This window comes from Mesoplodon mirus, assembly GCF_964341445.2.
Source record: "Mesoplodon mirus genome assembly, chromosome: 12".
NCBI lineage: Eukaryota > Metazoa > Chordata > Mammalia > Artiodactyla > Ziphiidae > Mesoplodon > Mesoplodon mirus.
Window position 1 is genome coordinate 85,723,565 of NC_138988.1, and position 20,724 is coordinate 85,744,288.

Consider the following 20,724-nt stretch of genomic DNA (forward strand, 5'->3'; position numbering starts at 1 on the left):
AGATTCTGCTCAGTTTAGAAATAAAATTCAACAAACATTTTAAAATCAAACGTGGAAGAAAATCAAATTTGTGAAAAAAAATTTACTGAACACTTTGAGCAGGGGGGTGGTGCCAGCATTTTAATATCATTGCATTAAGCATCTGTTATTTTATATTAGGGGAGTGACTGAGGTCGGGCTGAAGACAAAAGGGGGTGTTTAATGTACCGATTGTATCTTTTAAATGGCTGCTGCAAGGTCTTCAATCAGAAAGGGTTTTTCTCACCCAGGCCCACAGAGTGATGTTACACCACAGGTTGAAGTTTACAGCTAATGCTGTTGGAGTCTAGAATGAGTTTTGATTTGTTATAAAGACTCTCAAAGGAAAGGAGGAGGAAGTCAAGGTCAGGGTAAATTTTTCAGACTTAAAAATTCAGTAGTAGCCTTTCCAGTTGTCCCAGTAGAAGTGAGTTACTGCTCAATGAGTGTTTTCAAGAGATTTAACACAATAGTGGGAAACTGGTATGGAGATTTGAACAGCACCCCAGGCTCGGCTACAGGAAAGCTAGAAGCCTGAGATTGTCAGTGCACCTTGGGAGACGGCCCAAAGGAACATATTTGGACCCACCATGTTTAACATGTCGTATGAAAACAAAACAATGCTTTGATGCTTTGTGCTTTTTTAGATGCTGTGATTTAAAAATCAGTCCTCATGAGTAAATGCATCTTTGTGTGATTGATACTGTGTTAGGAGTAAAGATGAGACCTTAGGGCAATATCTCAAGTCCAGGAAGAATCTTTAAGAAATAATACCAACTGAAAACAAGTCACATTTATATAGGACTTCATGGGCCAATCTCTGTTCCAATGCTTTGCTTACAGTAGCTAAATTAAATCTTCACTAGAGTTCCATCAGTGTTATCATTACCCAGTTTTACACATAAAGAAAACAAAGGCAAGGTTAAAGGTCACACAGCTGTAGGGAAGGAAAAATAACTTTCCCTCTACGAGACCCCTGAAATAAAAGACAGATTAACAAGAGAAAAACAAAACAGAAATAACATGTAGCCCTCATGTATACGCGGGAGATACCCAGGGAAAAATGAGTAACTCCTCAAGGTGGCTTAAAGTTCAGACTTAAACACCATCTTAATAGAGAAAAGGGGTTGGGGGGTGGTATGTATGTAGGCCTCTTAGGGGAGAGTAAATAATTTTTAGGAAAGATGATTGGGCCCTTAGAAGAATAGATGGGAGAGAGGTATGGCAGGATCAAATAAAATTATGTTTAATGCAGGACAAGAAAATTTCTAAACATAAAATTTTCTCTCTGCTTATTTGGGCCACTACCCCTCTTTAGTGTGCATTGTGCACATTACAGATTGACCAGACTTCTTTAGAAGACACAGGAATGCCTGCTTCATTGAAAAGAGCCATTTTCTCCTGGTTCCAGCAAGGTAACTCCTTAGGAGATAACATTCCTTTCTCAATCCTGTAAGGGATTGTGATGCCCCACTACTCACCTTGTACATGAAGGTCTGGACTATGTAGACTCAATATATAACTTTGATATATGATTCTTTGTCTCAAAAACTTATATAACTGTGCTTTGACCTCTGACAAGCAGAACAGTCCTCAGAGTTTTCTGAAAGACTGTCTCCCAGGTTATAATCCTCAGGTTGGCTCTAATAAAATCCTCTATTTCTTTCTTAGATTGACAATTAATTTTTGTGGACAATAGTTTGTGCCAAGGTTTGTCTGGGTGTGGTGTCAATTTTTAATGTCCTTTCCTCAGATAAGTGTCACTCTTCCCTAGTTAATGAAACTCCTTGGGAAGGGATTTATGACAATTGAGTTCCTTTTGGAGGATCTGTCTTTAGGCAGATAATGGGAGTTCAGAGAAATCTTCCCTCTGCATTTGCTGTTTTTCTGCTACAGTTCAAAACAATCAACCTACCTATAAGGGAGGGAAAATAACTTTCCTTCTACCCTTCTAAGTTCTTGGCTGAGAAACACTGTATAAAAGGTAGATTAACAAGAGAAAAGCAAACAGAAGCTTAATAACATGTATACCTCACATAGGCTTGAGAAATACCTAGAAAAACTGAGTAAACTCCCAAAATTGGCCCAAGCCACCACCTTAAATACCATCTTCAGCTAAGAAGTGGGTGGGAGCCAGTTATGAGAGGTTACCAGGGGAAGGAACAAGGAGGGTAAGGTTGTTATACAGAATTAAGCCTAGTGCCTCCTCATTGATGAGATCCTCTGGTGATTTAGTCATCCTTCTCTTCCCGGTACAGAGAAAAAGACACAAATTAAAATTCCCTTTATAAATGTAAATGTCCCTCACAAAAGAGTAAATTCTACTCTGTTTTTAGAAATGTTTTTGTGTATGGTGTTTTTTAAAAAATAATCAGCTCAAAAATAGTCCTGCCAAAGAAGCATATGGGAGTGGGGGAATGGGGAGTCATATTCTGCTACCCTTAGCAACTAACAGTCACTTCCTCCCGAATGAGAAAGTACAGTATTTGCCATAGAATACTGTATAAGCCTCCACTAAAATTCTCAGCCGAAGAAATAAACAGCCTCAGATGCAGAGCAAAGGGAGCAAAACAATCCAGAGTTTAAAAGTGAACCTCTTTACTAGCTTCTCTCTCCCACATAGTCATTGGATCACTGCCAAGAGGGGCGGAGCCAAAGGGGCGCTGTCAGTGCCTCTTTTCCCGCCTGCGCTTTCAGTTCTCAACGAGGTCCGACTATAGCTTATAATTACTCTTGACCAAGCAGTGGCCTATTGCATCCTGTACGTTTGCGACAACTTAGGTGATCATGTCTGGACGCGGCAAAGGCGGTAAGGGTCTGGGTAAGGGAGGCGCTAAGCGCCACCGCAAGGTTCTGCGCGACAACATCCAGGGCATCACCAAGCCAGCTATCCGCCGCCTGGCCCGGCGTGGCGGTGTGAAGCGCATTTCCGGTCTCATCTACGAAGAGACCCGCGGGGTGCTGAAGGTATTCCTGGAAAACGTGATCCGGGACGCCGTCACCTACACCGAGCACGCCAAGCGCAAGACTGTCACCGCCATGGACGTGGTCTACGCGCTCAAGCGCCAGGGACGCACTCTCTACGGCTTCGGCGGCTGAAGTCTCATTCTATACATTTTTTTAAAGGCCCTTTTCAGGGCCGCCCACCTCCGCTCAGGAAGAACTGTACGCGACTTCCGTGTTCAAAACGTATCTATTGGGAAAAAAAGTTCTGTTTTAAGGCTAACGTGGCCTTAACTACAGGCCAAACTGTTCGCTTTCATTGCCGGTCTCCATCAGCCAATCTTTGGGCACCTGCTAAGAGTAGCGGTACCTTCGCCTAATCAGGCTGCAAGGGCTCGCTTGTGGGTGGGGCTAACGCTGGACTAAGGAAAGCTAATGAAGAGGGGTCTGGAAGTCCCGGTAACCTCGATGAAGGACTTATGGCCCGGTGTCCCCGGCTTTTTCTAGAGGGAGGGATTCTGCCTACCCAACATCGTCTGTAAAAGGAGCATCAATTGCCAGCCCGAGTTTCGTCGAGGAGGCAGTTCCTTTCCTGGGAAGCGGGCATTACTGAATCGCCGCCGATCTTGTTTTTGGTCCTGGGAGGGTTCAGTAAATATTTGTACAAATTGCCAGAACCTGCGAGGGTGCTGCTTCGCTCACAAGAACTCAGAAGCCAGATCAATTAAAATACATTGCCAGCAAGACGCCAGCGTTTAGTCCCTAGTGTATTTGCCTTTAGCAATGTCAGGAAAGATCTGCCTTCCATGATCTCTCCCTTCCCAGCACCTCCCCGTCCTCCGCTGGGTCGCGCCCCAGACCTTGGCCTCAGGTACCTCTAGAGTTTGAGCCAGGCATCATGCTGAGTGTCGTCACTCCCCGTAAAGCCAGTGATCTCGGGTTTAAAAATGCCTCGGCATTGCTGATTTTCATCCTCAGACTGGGGGCCCTCCCTAAACCTCTAGCTGAGCAGAGTTTGTAAATTCCCATTTACTAGACTAAGGGAGTCTGTTCTGAACCCCTAGGCCTCTGTCAGGTCCTTTGAGGTTGTCAGGGAGAAGCTCCCTCCTTTGTGGTTAAGTGGCTCTTAGGTGGCTCTCTTGCACTTTCACCTTCCTTCCAGCTCCTCTCTTTCCTCTGTCTGCAGTAAACTGTATTTTTTTTTAATGAAACTTTCAACCTTGACAACATGGTTATTATAAAAGGTTTTTTAAAGTATGTCCTCAAATTGATAAACCAGCTAACTGAATAATCAGCATCTTTGATTTAATGTTTGAAAAGGGTGTACTGATGGCTGCTCTAGAAAACATTTTGCTGCCTGGTTACTCTGCTAACGTCTCTCTCTTGACACCTACTGACTAGGTGGTTGGGAAAGCGAGATTCTAAAGTTCAGGTGAGAGGTCTGGAGTAGATAAAAATTTGGGGGCTCATCAACATACAAACGGTGAGACTGGATGAGATCACTAAGAACTTAAACATGGCTTAATGCAGCCCATTGTTTGTAATAGTAAATGAGTGGAAACAATGTAAATTGTCATGAGGAGGGACCAGATAAAGAAAATATTATCTATATCCATAAAATGGTGTTTTGGTTCAGCCTGCTATAATAAAAACACCATAGACTGTGCTTTAACAACAAACATTTCTCACAGTTCTGGAGACTGAAGTCCAAGATCAAGGCACTGGACAGATTCAGACAGATCTGGTGTCTGATGACCCATTTCCTGCTTCATAGACTGCTGTCTTCCCTTGTGTCCTTTCATGGCAGAGTTGAATGAATGCATGCATGAATTTTCTACACAAGCGCTCAGGCCCTCTCCCCCCGCCCCCCAGCCCACCAGAAGGCTGCCATAATTGATCCCCCATCTATAATTCCTCGACTTGGCACTGTCTGAATCAGTCAGCATGCCAGGTTTTCTCTGGCTCTTAGGAATGATGCAGGAGTGACAAATCAGGCAGCATTAATCTTTGTTCTGAACAAGGACTTCATGACTGTTAGGCCTGAGGAAGGCTCACAGGTTTTTCACTCAGGTAGTGGGTGTGACTAAAATGAGTATGATACTATCTACACGGCTTATGAACTAAAAAAGACAGGCCAACCATAACAGAAGCTGGTCTATGGAGCAACCACACCTCTCTCCAGTGTAGGAAAACTATCCACACACTTCATTACATACGCTCGGAATGGAGGACAGGAAATTCTAATTTGCTTACTGATGTACCCCAATGCCTACAACAGTATCTGGCACATTACATGAAATCAATACATATCTCCTGACGGACACCGGGACACCAGCTAAGGAAAACATAAAGTGACCACTCTCCCAACCAGGCCCATTTTTGCTCCTCTGGTCATCTAGAATGCAGCCTTGAACTCTCCCCATTGTCAGTTTAAATTAAGCCAGGCTCTGTACTTTTATCATTCCCTCCAAAATCTTGGAGGACAGTTATCAGGTGGGAAATGGGACCAAAAAAGCTAGGAGAAATACTGACTGAAACTAACACACTGAGGTTGAAATCAGCCTTCTATAAAAATGATACAAAAAGGAACCCAATGACAGAGGCATTTGTGAATATCTTTTTAGATGAGGATAAGCTGTTTCCCTTTTAGCCAACTTCAAGTGAATTCACATCCTTTCTCCAGCTGAGTTCTAAAGTCTGGTGTGCTACTGGAACATATAATTGGACTAGAGGCATTCTTGCTTAAAAACCTCCTGTGGCTATAATGACAGACTAGACCAAGCAGGCCATACTTTCAACTTTAGCAAGAGAACCTCTTCACAGACCAACAGTGCCTACCCTACAAACAATCTCCTGCTACCCTGCCTGGTGATTATATGTGTGTGTGTGTGTGTGTGTGTGTATGTATATGTATGTGTATATATATACATACACACACATACACATACATATACAAATATACATATATGTAAAACAGCTTTATTGAGATATAACTTACATACCATAAAATTCACCCACTTTAAGTGTACAACTCAATGAATTTTAGTATATTTACTTAGTTGTACAACCATCACTACAATCTATTTAATTTTAGAACATTTCCATCACCCTAATTTCCATTCCTCTGTGAAGTAAAGAAAAAAGTACAGCTAACTGCTGAGGGCTGTGTTGACACTGAAAGAGAAGGAAGCGCGTTTTCTTCGTAAACGAGATTTTAATTTCGCCTGAATTCAATGCCCTGGGTTTGCTGGCAGTCTGAATTCGGTTTCCCCTTCTGTCTAACACGTCAGAGATTATTTTTTTAATAGAGACAAATCATCCTATTAGCGGCGGTAATTTCAGTACTGTTCTCAGGACATGACTGAGAGCCATTCAGATGTCTCGTCGGAGTCTATTTCATAACCCGTAAAAACACAAATTTAAAAAATTCTCTAAACAAGGGCTTTGGCGTTTCTTGCCCGGTTTCCCATCCCCCAAATTTGGGTCGCCGCGGGGAACCACATGAGATCATCAGTTCTGATTGGTTGAAATCTATGGATGGGGCTTGCTGATTGGGCAGTGCTTCTCTTTGTTCCTACAAACCGATTCAAGTTTCTCGCCATACTTGGTTCTTTTCCACTTTTCTTTAGTAAGTTGGAGTACCATCTTTCCCCCCTACCTGTGTCCAGGGAATGGAGGCGAGAGTGGGAGTTACGTGGATATATACAGACATTAATTTCCGCAGTGTTTTCTGACTCAGGGATGTCTTAGTAGTTTCCATTTTAACCACACCATTGAGCTGCAGACTCCTGTGCCTTGGCTAATGGTTACAGCTTTCTTTTATGAGTAGTTGGGTGGCCCTGAAAAGGGCCTTTGGTTGAGAAATGCTAATTCTTGATGGCGAAATCGGAAAGCTTAACCTCCGAAGCCGTAGAGAGTGCGTCCCTGGCGCTTAAGCGCATAGACCACGTCCATGGCGGTGACAGTCTTGCGCTTGGCGTGCTCGGTGTAGGTGACGGCGTCCCGGATCACGTTCTCTAGGAACACTTTCAGCACCCCCCGGGTCTCTTCGTAGATGAGACCAGAGATGCGCTTCACACCGCCACGCCGGGCCAGGCGGCGGATGGCGGGCTTGGTGATGCCCTGGATGTTGTCGCGCAGAACCTTGCGGTGGCGCTTAGCGCCTCCCTTACCCAGACCCTTGCCGCCTTTGCCGCGTCCAGACATGGCTTTGAGAGAAGCAAACCAACAGCAACTGACAAAGAAGGGAAGAGCGGATCCTTATATATCTACCACCTCTCCCCCGCCCAACCCCGCCCCCCAAAGAGAGAATGGAAAGCGCGCAAACCGGAAGTGTGACGCCAACAGTCCCCTCCCTTAATCCCGCCTCCAAGCCGCGAGAACTCCCGCGGAAGGGCGGGGAGGGCGGGGCGGGTGGGGCAGGTGGGAAGAGGTCAGTTTGACCAATAGCCTTTGCTTCCTTGACTGGGCTACTGTTTTAACTACAGTACTTGGAGGAATTAGGCTTAGAGGAAACATGATTCCAAATATCCTAAGTAGAAGAAATACTTAAAGAGGCGAAAATTTATTATCAATAAATTTACATAATCGTAAAAATATCAAGATCAAAGTTAGAAACGTAAAAATGTTTATACTCATACTATTCCTGTTTGTTTCACAACTAATACAAGGCCATGTTTTAAAATGCTCTGCAAATGCCAATCATTTTGGGTGCCTCTGAAACTCTGGCTCTTTACTAAGGTAAGAGAAAACAGTACTATTTACATAAACACTTATAAAGGGGCCAGTGTGTTCGCATACGCAGTGGATATTTAGACAAAAATTATCCCATAATCCGACAAGTGTTGATGCATGTCTTTTCATTCCCAAGCAGATGCAGTTATACTGAACAACTTGAGTTGGAAAGTTAGTTTCTTACAGCCCTTACTTGAAAACGTGGGTGGCTCTGAAAAGAGCCTTTGGTTGAAGTTTCAGAGAAAAGCAGTAATTATGCCCGCTCCCCGCGGATCCGGCGGGCTAACTGGATGTCCTTGGGCATGATGGTAACACGCTTAGCGTGGATGGCACACAGATTGGTGTCCTCGAAAAGACCCACCAGATAGGCTTCGCATGCCTCCTGCAGTGCCATTACCGCCGAACTCTGGAAGCGCAGGTCGGTTTTGAAGTCCTGGGCGATCTCACGCACAAGGCGCTGAAAAGGCAGTTTACGGATAAGAAGCTCCGTGGACTTTTGGTAGCGGCGGATCTCGCGCAAGGCCACCGTGCCGGGTCGGTAACGGTGGGGTTTTTTCACGCCGCCGGTGGCCGGCGCACTCTTGCGAGCCGCCTTAGTGGCCAGCTGCTTGCGAGGCGCTTTGCCACCAGTGGACTTACGAGCAGTTTGCTTAGTGCGAGCCATGACAAGTGACAGGTACACAGACGTAGCGAATATCAGCGCAAAAGCATCACCCGGCAGTTTGCTAGTATTTATAGTACCTAAGGTGAAGTGATTGGGCGAGAAAAATGTTTAAATATTACGTTACAGGCTCTGATTGGCCTACATTTAAACGTTCCAAAAACCGTGCAGTTTCGTTGGCCACTACGTTATATCCTCGGCTCTTTTCAAATTTTTTTGGTTTTCCGACCACGATTTTCATGAGAACGCAATGCCTTGGGCGTTACCTTTTCGAAAAAACAGACCTTAACCTCATTGGTAGTGTAGTTCTGTGTACTTATTTAGGTTCTAGAGGGGAGGGGAGATTGAGGGAATATTGCCCTTATGTACTTTACATTCCCTGCTCGATAACTCGATAACGGATTATAAACTTCCAAAACCATTTCACAAAAAAAGAAATCCCTCTGTAACGCTTAAACTGAGAAACTTCTTTGAAACCAGAAGATGTAAACTCAAGCATAGCAAAATCAAACTAGCGTTTCCAGAAATATTTCCTGTAACAAGGTACTTCTTTGTTAAGTGTTGTTTATGCTCTGACTTTACACTTGGAACTTACTGAAACTTAAGTTTTCTAAAGTTTAGAATACATTTAGCCGGGTACAACGCCAGACACATAATCACGGTATGCACGACGTCTCAGAGTTTACCTATGAGGAGCAGGCGATGGACTAGGGCCTATGAATGGATTACGGACCAAAACGAGGACAGCTTAATACTGCCAACGACTGTCCCTATACGTCACGCAAAATAGTCGACTTTAAGAACAGCGAATGAGAACCTTTTATACGAAGAGGCGGTAACCCAGATTCTACCTTCTCATTGGCTAAGTTTATTAAACTGGGTAGCCATTAAAAAAGGAGATCTAGCATCCTTCATTTGCATGGAGCGTTTCTATTGCATTTGAAGCTGTTTAACCCATTAGACACCGGAGGTACAAGTTATTATCTAAATAAGAAAATTCTGCATGCATATTTTCTCTTTTAAAACCTTTGTCTGATTAGAAGCCACGTTTATTACTCTAAGAAAAGTTTATGTCTTTCCAGAAATTTTCACTTACAAAAACTTCACCTTGGAGAAAGATTGTATACCTGTGTTATAAATGACTATCCGTCAAACTAAGACGCATAGTTCCAACTGTCCTTTTTCAAGTTCTTAGAAATTACGTAATGCATTTTGTAAATACAGACTCTCAAGAAAACAAGTAACAAAGGGTGGTAAAGAAGATGGAGGAATCGTGCGTCTGGAACCCTTACATTATTGGCCACAAGCCGGAAACAAGCTCTTATGTTGTTTGAGGGCTACCACGGAAGCTCCGGTTACTGAGGCCCGTGCGGACTTGTTTGAAAACTGCAGTCGCGCGCGCGGGAATGACTCGTCACTGCATTCTCCCTGCTGCTAGGCGATCCCAGGGCAGAATTGTGAGGGGATGTCACCCAGAACGGGGCTGTGAGAGGGGCATTTTATTCTCTCAGTAGTTAGCCTGATTCGCAGTCTGAAGTCGTTTTAGCGTTGTTGACGCTTTTACAACAAAAACAAGTTAAAGCGAGACTGCCCTAAAATGTTATCCCCGGGCTGTGCTTTCACACTAAAGCAACGTATCCCCCACCCTCGCCCCGACACCCACACCCACACACTTCCCCGCGTGCAATGCCTTTCTGGGAACAGTTCAGTCCACCCAGTGCTTACTTGATGTTTCTCTTGTGCTAGGTTTTGAGCTTGGGATATGTTGTGAAGATGAAAAGGGGTCAAAAGTTCGTTAAGTGCATTACACTATAGAAGCAAGTTGCAATTACAGAAATTGCGTGCTGTTTTCCACCGGTGCTGCTTGAGTGTTAATTACGGTTAGCCAGTTCTTTTGCTTTCTACAATTCTCCTTTGCCCCAAATAGATACACGCTGGTTCAGACCAAGGGCACCGGCGTCTCGGGTCTACCACACATCACTCAGCGCTGCCAGGAAAGGCAATGGCATCGATGAGAACTTGTCCCAAACCTGCAGACCAGGCCTACATCCCCTCGCTTTCTGCTCTCCCTCCCCAGTCACTCAAGACACAACGTTTTGCATTTATTGCAGATTAGAAACAAATGTCCTTTTGACATGGCTTCCTGGAGACAAGGTTTCACGTGAAACTCCTTGGATTCTTACGTGATTGCCTTCTTTACAGCTCTTTCCCACCCCACCTCCCTCTAGGAAAAAACCCTGCTTTTTTAAAGAGAAGTAGCACCCTCTGATGGTAATGGGCGGCAGAGCCGTACCCTTCCCTGCCTAGTATTTGTCTCCATTAGGCGACCAGCGGGGGGGGATGGAGGGAGGCAGGGTGCTGTCTGGGTGCCTCAGTGCAAGCGGCAGGGAAGAAGGCCTATAGGCCCCAGCGGCCGGCATTGGCCTTCGGAGACCCGGCGGGGCGCGCAGGGGGCGCTAGGGTGCCGGGGGCGGGCGCCAGAGCGCACCAATCACAGCGCAGCGTCGCCCTATAAATACCGCGCACTTGGGCCGCTGGAGTTTTACTGCTTTGTCGGGTCGTAGTAGTTTACTTAGTTCTTCTTTGTTTCCGTCATGTCCGAGACCGCACCGCCCGTTCCAGCTGCTTCCACTCCCCCCGAGAAGCCTTCAGCTGGCAGAAAGGCGAAGAAGCCTGCGAAGGCTGCAGCAGTAGCTGCCAAGAAGAAACCCGCGGGTCCTTCAGTCTCGGAGCTGATTGTGCAGGCCGTTTCTTCTTCTAAGGAGCGCAGCGGCGTGTCCTTGGCTGCGCTCAAGAAGGCGCTGGCGGCCGCCGGCTACGACGTGGAGAAGAACAACAGTCGCATCAAGCTCGGCCTTAGGAGCCTGGTGAGCAAGGGCACTCTGGTGCAGACCAAGGGCACCGGCGCCTCGGGCTCTTTTAAGTTCAACAAGAAAGTAGCCTCGGTGGATAGCAAGCCCAGCGCCACAAAGGTAGCAGCGAAAGCGAAGGTAACAAGTTCTTCTAAGAAGCCCAAGAAGGCCACCGGGGCGGCTGCTGGTAAAAAAGGTGTCAAGACTCCGAAGAAGGCTAAAAAGCCTGTGGCGACAAAGAAGTCCTCCAAGAGTCCCAAGAAGTCCAGGGTTGTGAAGCCTAAGAAAATAGGTAAGAGTCCTGCTAAAGCCAAGGCTGTGAAACCCAAAGCGGCCAAAGCAAAGGTGACCAAGCCAAAGACTGCTGCCAAGCCCAAGAAGGCAGCACCGAAGAAAAAGTAAAAGTCCTGGTTGGAAGCTGCTTCCAATAACCCAACGGCTCTTTTAAGAGCCACCTACTTATTTCAGGAAAAGAGCTTTAAGTACACAGCTCTCCTGTCTTACAAGTTTCATAAATTTCGGCCCCATGCAAAAGCAGTGTGTTTAAGCCTATCCTTGCTCCACGTCAGAATTCTTTTGAGCTTAAATTCTCGCTGTGGGATTTGTAAATTGATAACTGAGGAAGGTGGTGTTTTGGTTTTTTTGTTTTGTTTTGATTTTGGTCTCCCAAGTGATTTAAACTTCAACGCTCAGGATCTGTTTCCCTAGTCCCGTTTTAACCTGAAGCTTACATCTCTACCTGTACGTTAGAAATATCTGGGGGAGCTTTTTGAACCGATTCTGAAGTCACACCCCAAACATTCATCCTCAGTGGTAACTGCCTGTAGCTGCGATTGAACCCGTGGCTGAGGCTGGGTCCGTGTACCATGTGCTCGTTTGTCTACTCAACATTTCCTTGGCGTTCTCTGCGAGACCAAAGTTGGGGACATTATGTTCTTGGGCAATATTGCTAAATCGGCTTTTTCCAAAATTGGGTGGCCCTGAAAAATGCTTTTGAGGAGATGTGGCTCAAGAGCTGTCTGACCTTGGGAATAACGGTGATCCTCTGGCTTACATGGCACTCAGATTGGTGTCCCTGAGCTTACTAGGTAGGCCTCACACGCCTCCTGCAGCGACATCACAGCCTAGCTCTGACCTTGCAGATCGTTCATGCTCGGCGACTTACCCTGGGTCCATTTGCAGGTTGTCAGCTAGTCCCGGTTTCTCTTTATAGAAACAGGACTGCCCTGATTGGATAATATTTGAAACTCCCACTCTGTGCCTAACTAGATTGTATTTCTCCGCCTGCAGGGTTTTCAACCCTGGTGCGCAGCACCACGTTAAATACTCGGGGACACTTTCATAGAATTGCCCCTTTAAACTTTTGAAATTTTAATTCTGGGATTCATTTTAATAACGTCTTTTTTCACATCCGAGAAAAAAAAAGTACCATATGTTGAGCCAGGTTTACTCACTTTTACTTAGTGAAGCTCAGTTAGTTGTAACACTTTTACATATGTGCATACAAATTCTTTAATAGTCAATTGTTTTATGTTTTGTCTTTTTTCCCCATTGTTTTGCATGGCTCCTTGCATCTCCTTAATGTCTGCCTTACTGTCACTTCACATCCCTACTCCCCTTTCCCAAACAGGTATGTAGCTATTCATGTTTTCCTTTGAATTCAGTCTTTTACATACACTTATCCATAAACATGCATGATTGTTTTCTTTTTCTGGTAGTGTTTTATTATTATTTACAAAATGGCGATATATACGCTTCTCTGCTTTTCTCTTAACCTTAAAGGAAATCCTTTCAAGTCAAATCTTTTTTTTTTAATGTCCTGCATGTGAAGTAGAATAATTTATTCATCCATTTCATATTGATAAGTATTGACATCTCTATTTACAACTGCTGAGCATGGTGCAATAAACAATAGAATTCCAAAGCTGAAATTGCTAGATTAGTTAGAGTGTATTTTAAATTTCAGTTGGCTCTGACATAGCCTGAAAATGGCTCCCCCTCCTGCATTCCAACCATCAGGGTATGATCTCATTAATTTCTGTCAGTCTAAAGGGGGTAAAATTATTTCACATTGTCACTTTGATTTGCATTACCATGACCACCAGTGCATCCTTTCTTTAAGTTCATTGGCCATTTGAATAAGCTTTTCAGAGAATTTTCATTTATATCTCTGCTAATTTTTCATTAGGCAGTTTGTCTTTTTCCTGCCCAGTTGTGTTTTTTATATGATAGAAAAATGAACCTTATACTTATCACCTGTGTTGCAGATAGTTTTCTACTCTTGGCTTTTATCTCTATATTTCCTTTGTTTATGGTATATTTTCCGTTTATATGTATGATATAAAATTTATTAGATATATATAAAATTTGAATATTAGACATTTTAATCACAAATGTATCTTTTATAGCTTCTAGATTTCCACTCTTGGTTTAGAAACTGAATCCCACCCCTCTATTATTTATTCACCTCCTAGCTTTTCTTCTAAAAATTTTTGCTTCTTAAAAAATGTTTAGTTTCTAATCCATCTAGAATTTGTTTTATGTAGTTTAAGAGAGAATCCAAGTTTACATCCTTCCAGATGGATGGCCAGTTGTTTTAACACCATTTGTTAAATAATCCATTCAGTTCTCACACTGAACTGAAATATATCATTTTTGTTATTAAATTCTTATATAATGAGATCTATTTCTGTATTCTCATTCTTTTCTACTGTTCTCTCTGTATGAGTCATGTGTCCTCAATTCTATTCCTAACTAATTTATTTCCTTGTTTCTATTGTGAATGGAATACTCATTTCCTATTTTTAGGTCTTACTGCTAGGAAGGAAGAAATGTTTTGATGTGTTGTATCCAGCAAACTTACTGATTTCTATAATTCTACTTCCTTTACTCCTTAAACTAAGAGCCCCTTGAGTTTTTCCTAGTCATTAGCAAAATAATTTTAACTATTTTTGTTTTCCTTAAATGTGAAAACCAAGCATTTAATTTTCTTTTTGTATAGCATTTGCTAAGAATTTCCAAAATAAAGTTGAATAATATTTTTAGGAGGCATCCCTTTTTAGTTCTTGGTTTTAATTAGCATGGTATTAAGTGTTGTCTTTTAGAATAATATCTGTTATTAACTTTTTGTATCTCCATTATATTTAAATGGTTACCTTCAATTCCTATTTTACTTTAAAAAAAATTTGAATGGCTGCCATACTTCATGTATTGATATAATCATATGGTTTTTCTCTTTTAATTTGTTCAGTGCTTTCTTAGATGTTAAGCCCCCAAACTCAATGTGGCTGAAAGAATGAGATGAGTTTTCCTAAGGCGGTCACCTATAAGAAAGAAGCAAGTGTGTTGTGGTGGAGTTGGGGGAGGGTGAATCAGAAATTCTGTTGTGAAATTTGCAGAGTCCAAGAGATTACCAAGTGGATAAGGGAGTAATCAACTGGGTTCAAATGTTGATGGTAGACTGAAGTGATTAGAAGCCTGAGAATAGTTCCTTGGTTTAGCAGTATGGAGGTCAGTAGTTTTGACAAGAGTAGTTTTGGGGAGGATGGAGTTGAATTAAGATGGAGTCATTGGTCTATGGATGGCATTTAAAGTCATGAGACTTGGTGAGGTCACCAAGGGGGCGACTGAGGTAGAGAAGAATATAAAGAAAGGGGAAAGGACAGAGGAGACCGGGCCCTGATCATTTATCATCCATAAATCTGAATCATTATTCTACCTCTTTGTGCTTCCATTTGCTTATTTAAAAGCAAAACAGTTAGATTAGAGTAGCGTTTTTCATGGCCTGTTAGGAATAGAATAGACTAGAACATATTAGAGTGTGCACATTGTAAGGATAAATACGGCTTCCTGGAATTTAGGCTTCAGACACTTATGTTGTTAGGCATATGCGTGTACGTTCTGGGTCATAAAGAAGAAAGCATATCTTATTGGGGTTACAGTCAAAGTAGTCTGAAATCCAGTGTTTAACATGCTCCTTATGGTCTTTTACAATTCCAGGAGTCTATTGTTTTGATGTTCTGACCACAGAATTATATCAGCTCTAACATCCATGTAAGAGGAGACAGACTTGAAATCAATCTCATTGATTGTCTGAGAGATCTTCTGAGACAAGTAGGTAAGAGTGGTGAAATTATATTCTTTACTAATAATTGGTTTGATTATCCCTGCCTGTGGGGTTTTTTTGAAAGAAAAGAAAAAAGAGAGGGACAGAGAAAAGAACAGAAGGTTATATGACTGCCAGAACAATTGAAGACCAGTGGGGCCTCCTTAAGAAAATATAAACCATAAATAAGGGGTTTTGCTGTGTAAGATGTACAATAATAACACGTAAAAGAAAAAAAAAAAAAGATGAGGAGAGAACTCTCTCATCTTGATGCTACAAGTTTTATTGTATCCTATGTGGCCAAAGTAAAAACGGGGAATATTGGGGGAGGAGAAGGGAATTTGTTCTTTTCTTTATACCACAACATATTTTTCAGCTCTTCAGCAATGTGCCCATGTAGAAATATGTAATTATTCTGCATATAAAAACAGAACTGGATTAAAAAAGAAGTACTAACTCCTAAATAGTAAAATGGCGGCCTTGCAAATACCCACAGTATTCCATTGTGCAATGCTACATAGTTTATTTCACAAGTCACCTATTGCTGGATTCTTAAAAATTTAGTTAACAACAATTACATAATCATTTTCAAGTGTGTCTCAAAAGTAGGTCCCCAGAAGTTGGATTTCTATTTCAAAGGGTGAAAAGTAACATTGCAAATAACAGGGCATGGTAAAAGTATAACAATGGAAGCTTAAAAACAAATACAAATACCTAAAGACAAAAATATTACTAGATTTCAACTATCATGGGTCACATCCTTTTATTTTATTTTTTAATAAATAATTTGATTCAAAAATCAAAACCGTATGAAAAGATATTCACCTAGAAGTCAAGTTCCACACCACTGTCCCTGACGACACAGTTCCCCTTCTGCTATTTCTTTATGCAAACAGAAATGAAAAATATATATACTCTTCCTTCTCACCCTTTCATAGGATAATATATACATGTTCTCTACCATTGTTCGCTTAGCAGTATGTCCCGGAGCTGTGTCTACAACAAGAAACAGAGGTCTTCCTTTTCCTTTCCATGGGTACATGATATTCATTGTGTAAAGGAACAATGGTTTATTCTGGTTTCAGAATCTCTATATATATTAGTGAGATTAGCCCTTTATAATGAGTTGCAAAATATTTTTTTCAGATAGTCATTTGTCATTTAACTTTGATTATGATAAAATTTGTTATGCAGCCTTTTTATTTTTATGCAACTGAATTTACCAATATTTTCTTTCATGGCTTTTGGATTTTGAGTAATATTTAGAAAGGTCTTTCCCACTTCAAGAATCAAAGGAATTCGCCTATATTTTCTTTAAGTACTTCTGGCTTTTTGTTTTGTTTCGCTTTTATGTTTCAATCTTTCATCTACTTGAAGTTCCTTCTGGTGTTTTACAAATGGCTATCTAGTTGTCTCAGCACTATTAAAAAAGTCCATCTTTACTCCTAGTGATTAGAAATCCTTTCTTTATTGGATACAAAATTCCTGTATTACTTGTCTATTTCTAGACTTTCTATTCTGTTGTGTCAGTCTTTCTGTTAAGCACTAATACCACATTGTTTTAATTGAGGATTGATGATCCTTTATAAAATATGAATAAGATCATCCACTCTTCCTGTTCTTATTTTTCAAATATAGGGCAATTGTAGGACAATTCCAGCTTTTCAAAGAACTGTGGAATTCTTAGAGCTAGAAAAGCCTTAGAAGTCATTTAGTTTTTGTTTCTTCCAGGGAAAATTCTGTAGGAATTAACGTGCTCTCTGAACTCCACCCCACAGCATCTCCTTACCAGCTATTAAAGGCCAATAATATCTTAAGGGTAGTACGCTTTTACGTCGAATCTATACTGAGCCATGGTCAATGCAAAAATGTGAGAAGAAAGGGGAGTACATTTTATAATTTGTGGGTGTTCTCTTTGAACTAATTTATCACTTCTTCCTCTAAACTCTCTGGAGGGTCATGATGCTTCCCTTTCCACATGGGAACTCCTAACTACAAAGGGAGATGTAAGGAAGTAGGTGACATATTCTCATTCCAGTACCTAGGAAGATGATGTAGGTTTGGTAAACAGCCACTCTCTGCCACACTTCTGCATGTTTCTGTTTTTTAAAGGCTCATTCGCTTATTTGTTGACTCTTCAGAGAGAGGGCAAGGTCCAAGTGTGCAAGCCTAGACAATGTGTAGGTTGAATTATGTCCCACCCACCTCTCCTTCCCCCAAAAGTTATGTTTAAATCATAACCCCCATTTCTTCAGAATGTGACCTTATTTGGAAATAGGGTGGTTGCAAATGTAATTCAGTTAAAATGAGGCCACGGTTGAATAGAAAGGGCCCCTCTGATTGGCAATTCCTTGTAGACCAGCTCCCACCAGTTCGCGGAGGCCTGGACTCCATTCTGCGGCCGCCCGTCCCACCTGCCACCCGCCTGCCAATGTGGAAGGGAGGCCGCAGCCCGAGGGCAGCCCCCAGGGGACCTGCTGCCCGCCCTGCTTTAGTTGGGGGGAAACACGTGGCCCGAGTGGGGGTGGGACCTTGAACGCCCCCAGGACCTACATCTGGAGAGAAGTGAGAGCGCCCCGTGGAAGGGGGGAGGTGCTGAAGTTATGTTGTGGTTCGTCTGTGGTGTGGTGGGCCTGGGTAAGGCTAAAGAAGTGACACTCGGCAACACCTCCCGGGGAGAAGACCCTTCAGCGTCACCTACAGAACCGCAGGATGTCAGTCCTCTGCCTGAGCTCCCCTCTCTCACGTCCACATGCCTTTTTAATTTGTCTGGAGCAGGCCAGTCTTCAGTAAGTTATTTAAAAGCTCTCTAGGTACCAGAATTTGCTTCAAGGGTTGAGAACCACTGATCTGGGCGGAGCCCCTCACAGTAGTGAATGTTGTTTCTTTGTCGATCTCTAAAACTGAGTTAATATTTTTCTGGAGTAATGGTAGGCCCAGAGAAAGAATTGAATTACCCAAGATTCCACAAAGATTAAGTAATGGTGGCCCAAGAATTCCTCTTCAGCAGGTCAGAAGTATAAAAGTGCTTTGCAATCATTATATAAATCAACAAAAATCCTGTTTATTGTGTTGTATACCTAGTGGTTTGTGCCTGAGCACTTCTCACTACAAACTGGGATTATTGACCCACTATTACACTTGAGGAAGTGGATGGAGGCACAGAGGGGTGGTGTCACTTGTCTACTTGTAAGTCAAATCAGAAATTGGACATAGATCTGTCTGGATCATAGAAAGGTGGAAATTTTTATTTTTAAACTTTACCTAATATCTTTAATGGATTGCACGATGTCCAGAGAACTAAAACAGGAACTCAGGAGTAGCATCAAGATTGAAAAAAGGAAAAAAACCAGTCCCATCCTCAGAGAACCTAGAGAAAAGAGATACAGGGAGACTGATGGCTGAGAGACAAGATGTGGGAAGGAGAAGGAGCTCTGAAGACTCGAGGCCCTGCCCATGAATTGGAGTGATGAGCGGACACCCAGTTCCTGGAATATGACAGATTGGATCATTTTTACTTGTCCACGGGCATCAGGATAAACTCAAGGAGATTAGCATAATCTCTTGGCCACAAGCTAATTAATATGCTAATCAAGCACCTTCTTGAACAACGATCACTGTCTTCCTTATTCCTGGTGAAGGAGGGACTTTTTTGGGGTGAAGAGCCTATGTGCAGAGCTTCCTGCATTTCCAATCCCAGCTGCCTGATAACACCGTTCCCTCGCTGCGAGTCCCAGAGAACCGGTGCACAGGCTTCACTTCAGGCTGTTGGTGTGAGTGGGCGTGAGAGGCAAGGCTGAGAGAGGAGGATGTGAGGAGCCGTTCTCACAGAATCCCAGGCACTGAGGCTGTTTGTGTGGATGAAGAAAGTGGAATTATTGATGGTGCTGAGAGCTCTAATAGACCTTGTCTTTGGGGAGAAACTGGTGCTGAATCTACTGAGGACTAGGCACTCAGAATGTCTCTGCATCTCTGTCCCTCCTTAATTTAGATTTTGAGACTGTATGCAGCAAATTTCTTATGATAGATTGCAAAAATTGCCCTAAATTTATCTCATCTTATTGCTCATTACAATGTGACATTGTAGCTCCTCTCATCAAGAGGTGGAGTTTATATCTCTGTCCCTTGAATCTGGGCTTGGCCAAGTGATCTAACAAATGTGACCTGAGCAGATGCTTGAAAAGAGCCTGGCACATTGTAACTTGTCCCTGTCTTGGTTCTCCCACAGCCCTGAAACACCCATGTCACGAAAGAGACTGAGCTCGTCTGCTAGAGAATGAAGCACCCAGTCAACAGCCTACCAACTGCCAGACTTGCAGGTGAGACCATCCTATATTACCCAATGCCAGCTCACTCTCCAGCTGATAGAGACACAGGAGAAGAACCAGCAGAATTCAACCCTGACTACAAGAACCACCAGCTGACCTACAGAATTGTAAGTGAATAAATGGTAGTAGTTTTAAGCAAATAAGTTTTGGGGTGGTTTGATACTCATCAAAAATTGACACATTCTTAGTGAATGGCCATGAATTAGTCTTCTAGGACAGTGACAGCTTTGCCTGTCCTTCAGAAGAAGCAACCATGCTTCTGCAGCAAATCCCAGATGCATCCAGCTCCTTGTTCTCTCCCCTCCCCCCTCCTTTTTTATTTTTCATTTTTATATCCCTCCCTTTCCTACGTTAGGAAACAGAAGTGGGGATTAATGAAGTGGTCTAGGCTCCAGTGATGTTTTCACCTGCAAACTTTAGCATTCTCCATTCCCATCTCCTCGGAAAGATTCTCCCATCTGATTCACCAGCCCATAGTTTTTCACATTATCAAAGCCCCTCCAGGTTCCCAGCTCCTGGAGGGGTTGGCTGATGACAGTGAGAGTTATGGAAACAGAAGAGGTGGGTAAGGGAAGTGGGGGAAAGGGAAAGAGGGAGATAAGAATATATCAATAGTATTTTAAATAAATGTTCACATACTGTGACTCGGAAACTTTCTTTCAAAAACCCACCCTGAGGTAAGCAAGAGAAGTGAAAACCTACTTACATACAGTGATGTTCATTTGAACATAAGTTATAATTGCAAGAAACAACCTGAGCCTATGTGCTATTATGAGAGCGCTACAGTCACTTAAAACCACATATTAGCATGTTTAATGCCACGGGGGAATGCTCACACTGAGAAAAACATGCAATATCAAATATATGTATGGGGAAGGTGATTTACCACCACAGTAGGAGTGTTCATTCCTTAGAACTGAGAGTATAATTTATTGTATTTTACAGTATTCCATAATAAATATCTGTTAATTTAATCATTTAATATCTATATCTTTCTATACATATATTTATATATAGAAAGAGGACAAGAGTGGGGGAGGTAGCAGTGGTTGCTGTCTCTGAAAAGTTGAGCTCAGATCTGGT

The 20,724-nt window shown here is 42.7% G+C and overlaps 4 protein-coding genes across 4 annotated transcripts; 2 read left to right on the top strand and 2 right to left on the bottom strand.

Annotated features, from left to right (window-relative positions):
* Positions 1 to 2,795: 2,795 nt before the first annotated feature.
* On the top strand, positions 2,796 to 3,141 carry H4C2 (H4 clustered histone 2). Its single transcript, XM_082638752.1, has one exon. It carries the CDS (start codon positions 2,806 to 2,808, stop codon positions 3,115 to 3,117), a length of 312 nt encoding a protein of 103 aa, XP_082494878.1. The 5' UTR covers positions 2,796 to 2,805; the 3' UTR covers positions 3,118 to 3,141.
* A 3,672-nt stretch (positions 3,142 to 6,813) lies between these two features.
* Positions 6,814 to 7,174, bottom strand: H4C1 (H4 clustered histone 1). The gene has a single exon (XM_082638897.1). It carries the CDS (start codon positions 7,165 to 7,167, stop codon positions 6,856 to 6,858), a length of 312 nt encoding a protein of 103 aa, XP_082495023.1. The 5' UTR covers positions 7,168 to 7,174; the 3' UTR covers positions 6,814 to 6,855.
* Positions 7,175 to 7,923: 749 nt separating this feature from the next.
* H3C1 (H3 clustered histone 1) lies at positions 7,924 to 8,359 on the bottom strand (the record flags this gene model as incomplete). The annotated part of the gene is made up of 1 exon (XM_082638934.1): positions 7,924 to 8,359. The coding sequence occupies one exon, from the start codon at positions 8,357 to 8,359 to the stop codon at positions 7,949 to 7,951; it is 411 nt and encodes a 136-aa protein (XP_082495060.1). The 3' UTR covers positions 7,924 to 7,948.
* A 2,591-nt stretch (positions 8,360 to 10,950) lies between these two features.
* H1-1 (H1.1 linker histone, cluster member) lies at positions 10,951 to 19,600 on the top strand (the record flags this gene model as incomplete). Its single annotated transcript, XM_082639100.1, has 3 exons — positions 10,951 to 11,500; positions 15,208 to 15,325; positions 19,542 to 19,600. The coding sequence occupies 2 exons, from the start codon at positions 10,951 to 10,953 to the stop codon at positions 15,252 to 15,254; spliced, it is 597 nt and encodes a 198-aa protein (XP_082495226.1). The 3' UTR covers positions 15,255 to 15,325; positions 19,542 to 19,600.
* Between the last annotated feature and the right edge of the window lie 1,124 nt (positions 19,601 to 20,724).

What these genes read in the sequence shown, in the direction of transcription:
- H4C1 (XM_082638897.1), bottom strand. Translation starts at nt 7,167, where the DNA reads ATGTCTGGACGCGGCAAAGGCGGCAAGGGTCTGGGTAAGGGAGGCGCT.
- H4C2 (XM_082638752.1), top strand. Translation starts at nt 2,806, where the DNA reads ATGTCTGGACGCGGCAAAGGCGGTAAGGGTCTGGGTAAGGGAGGCGCT.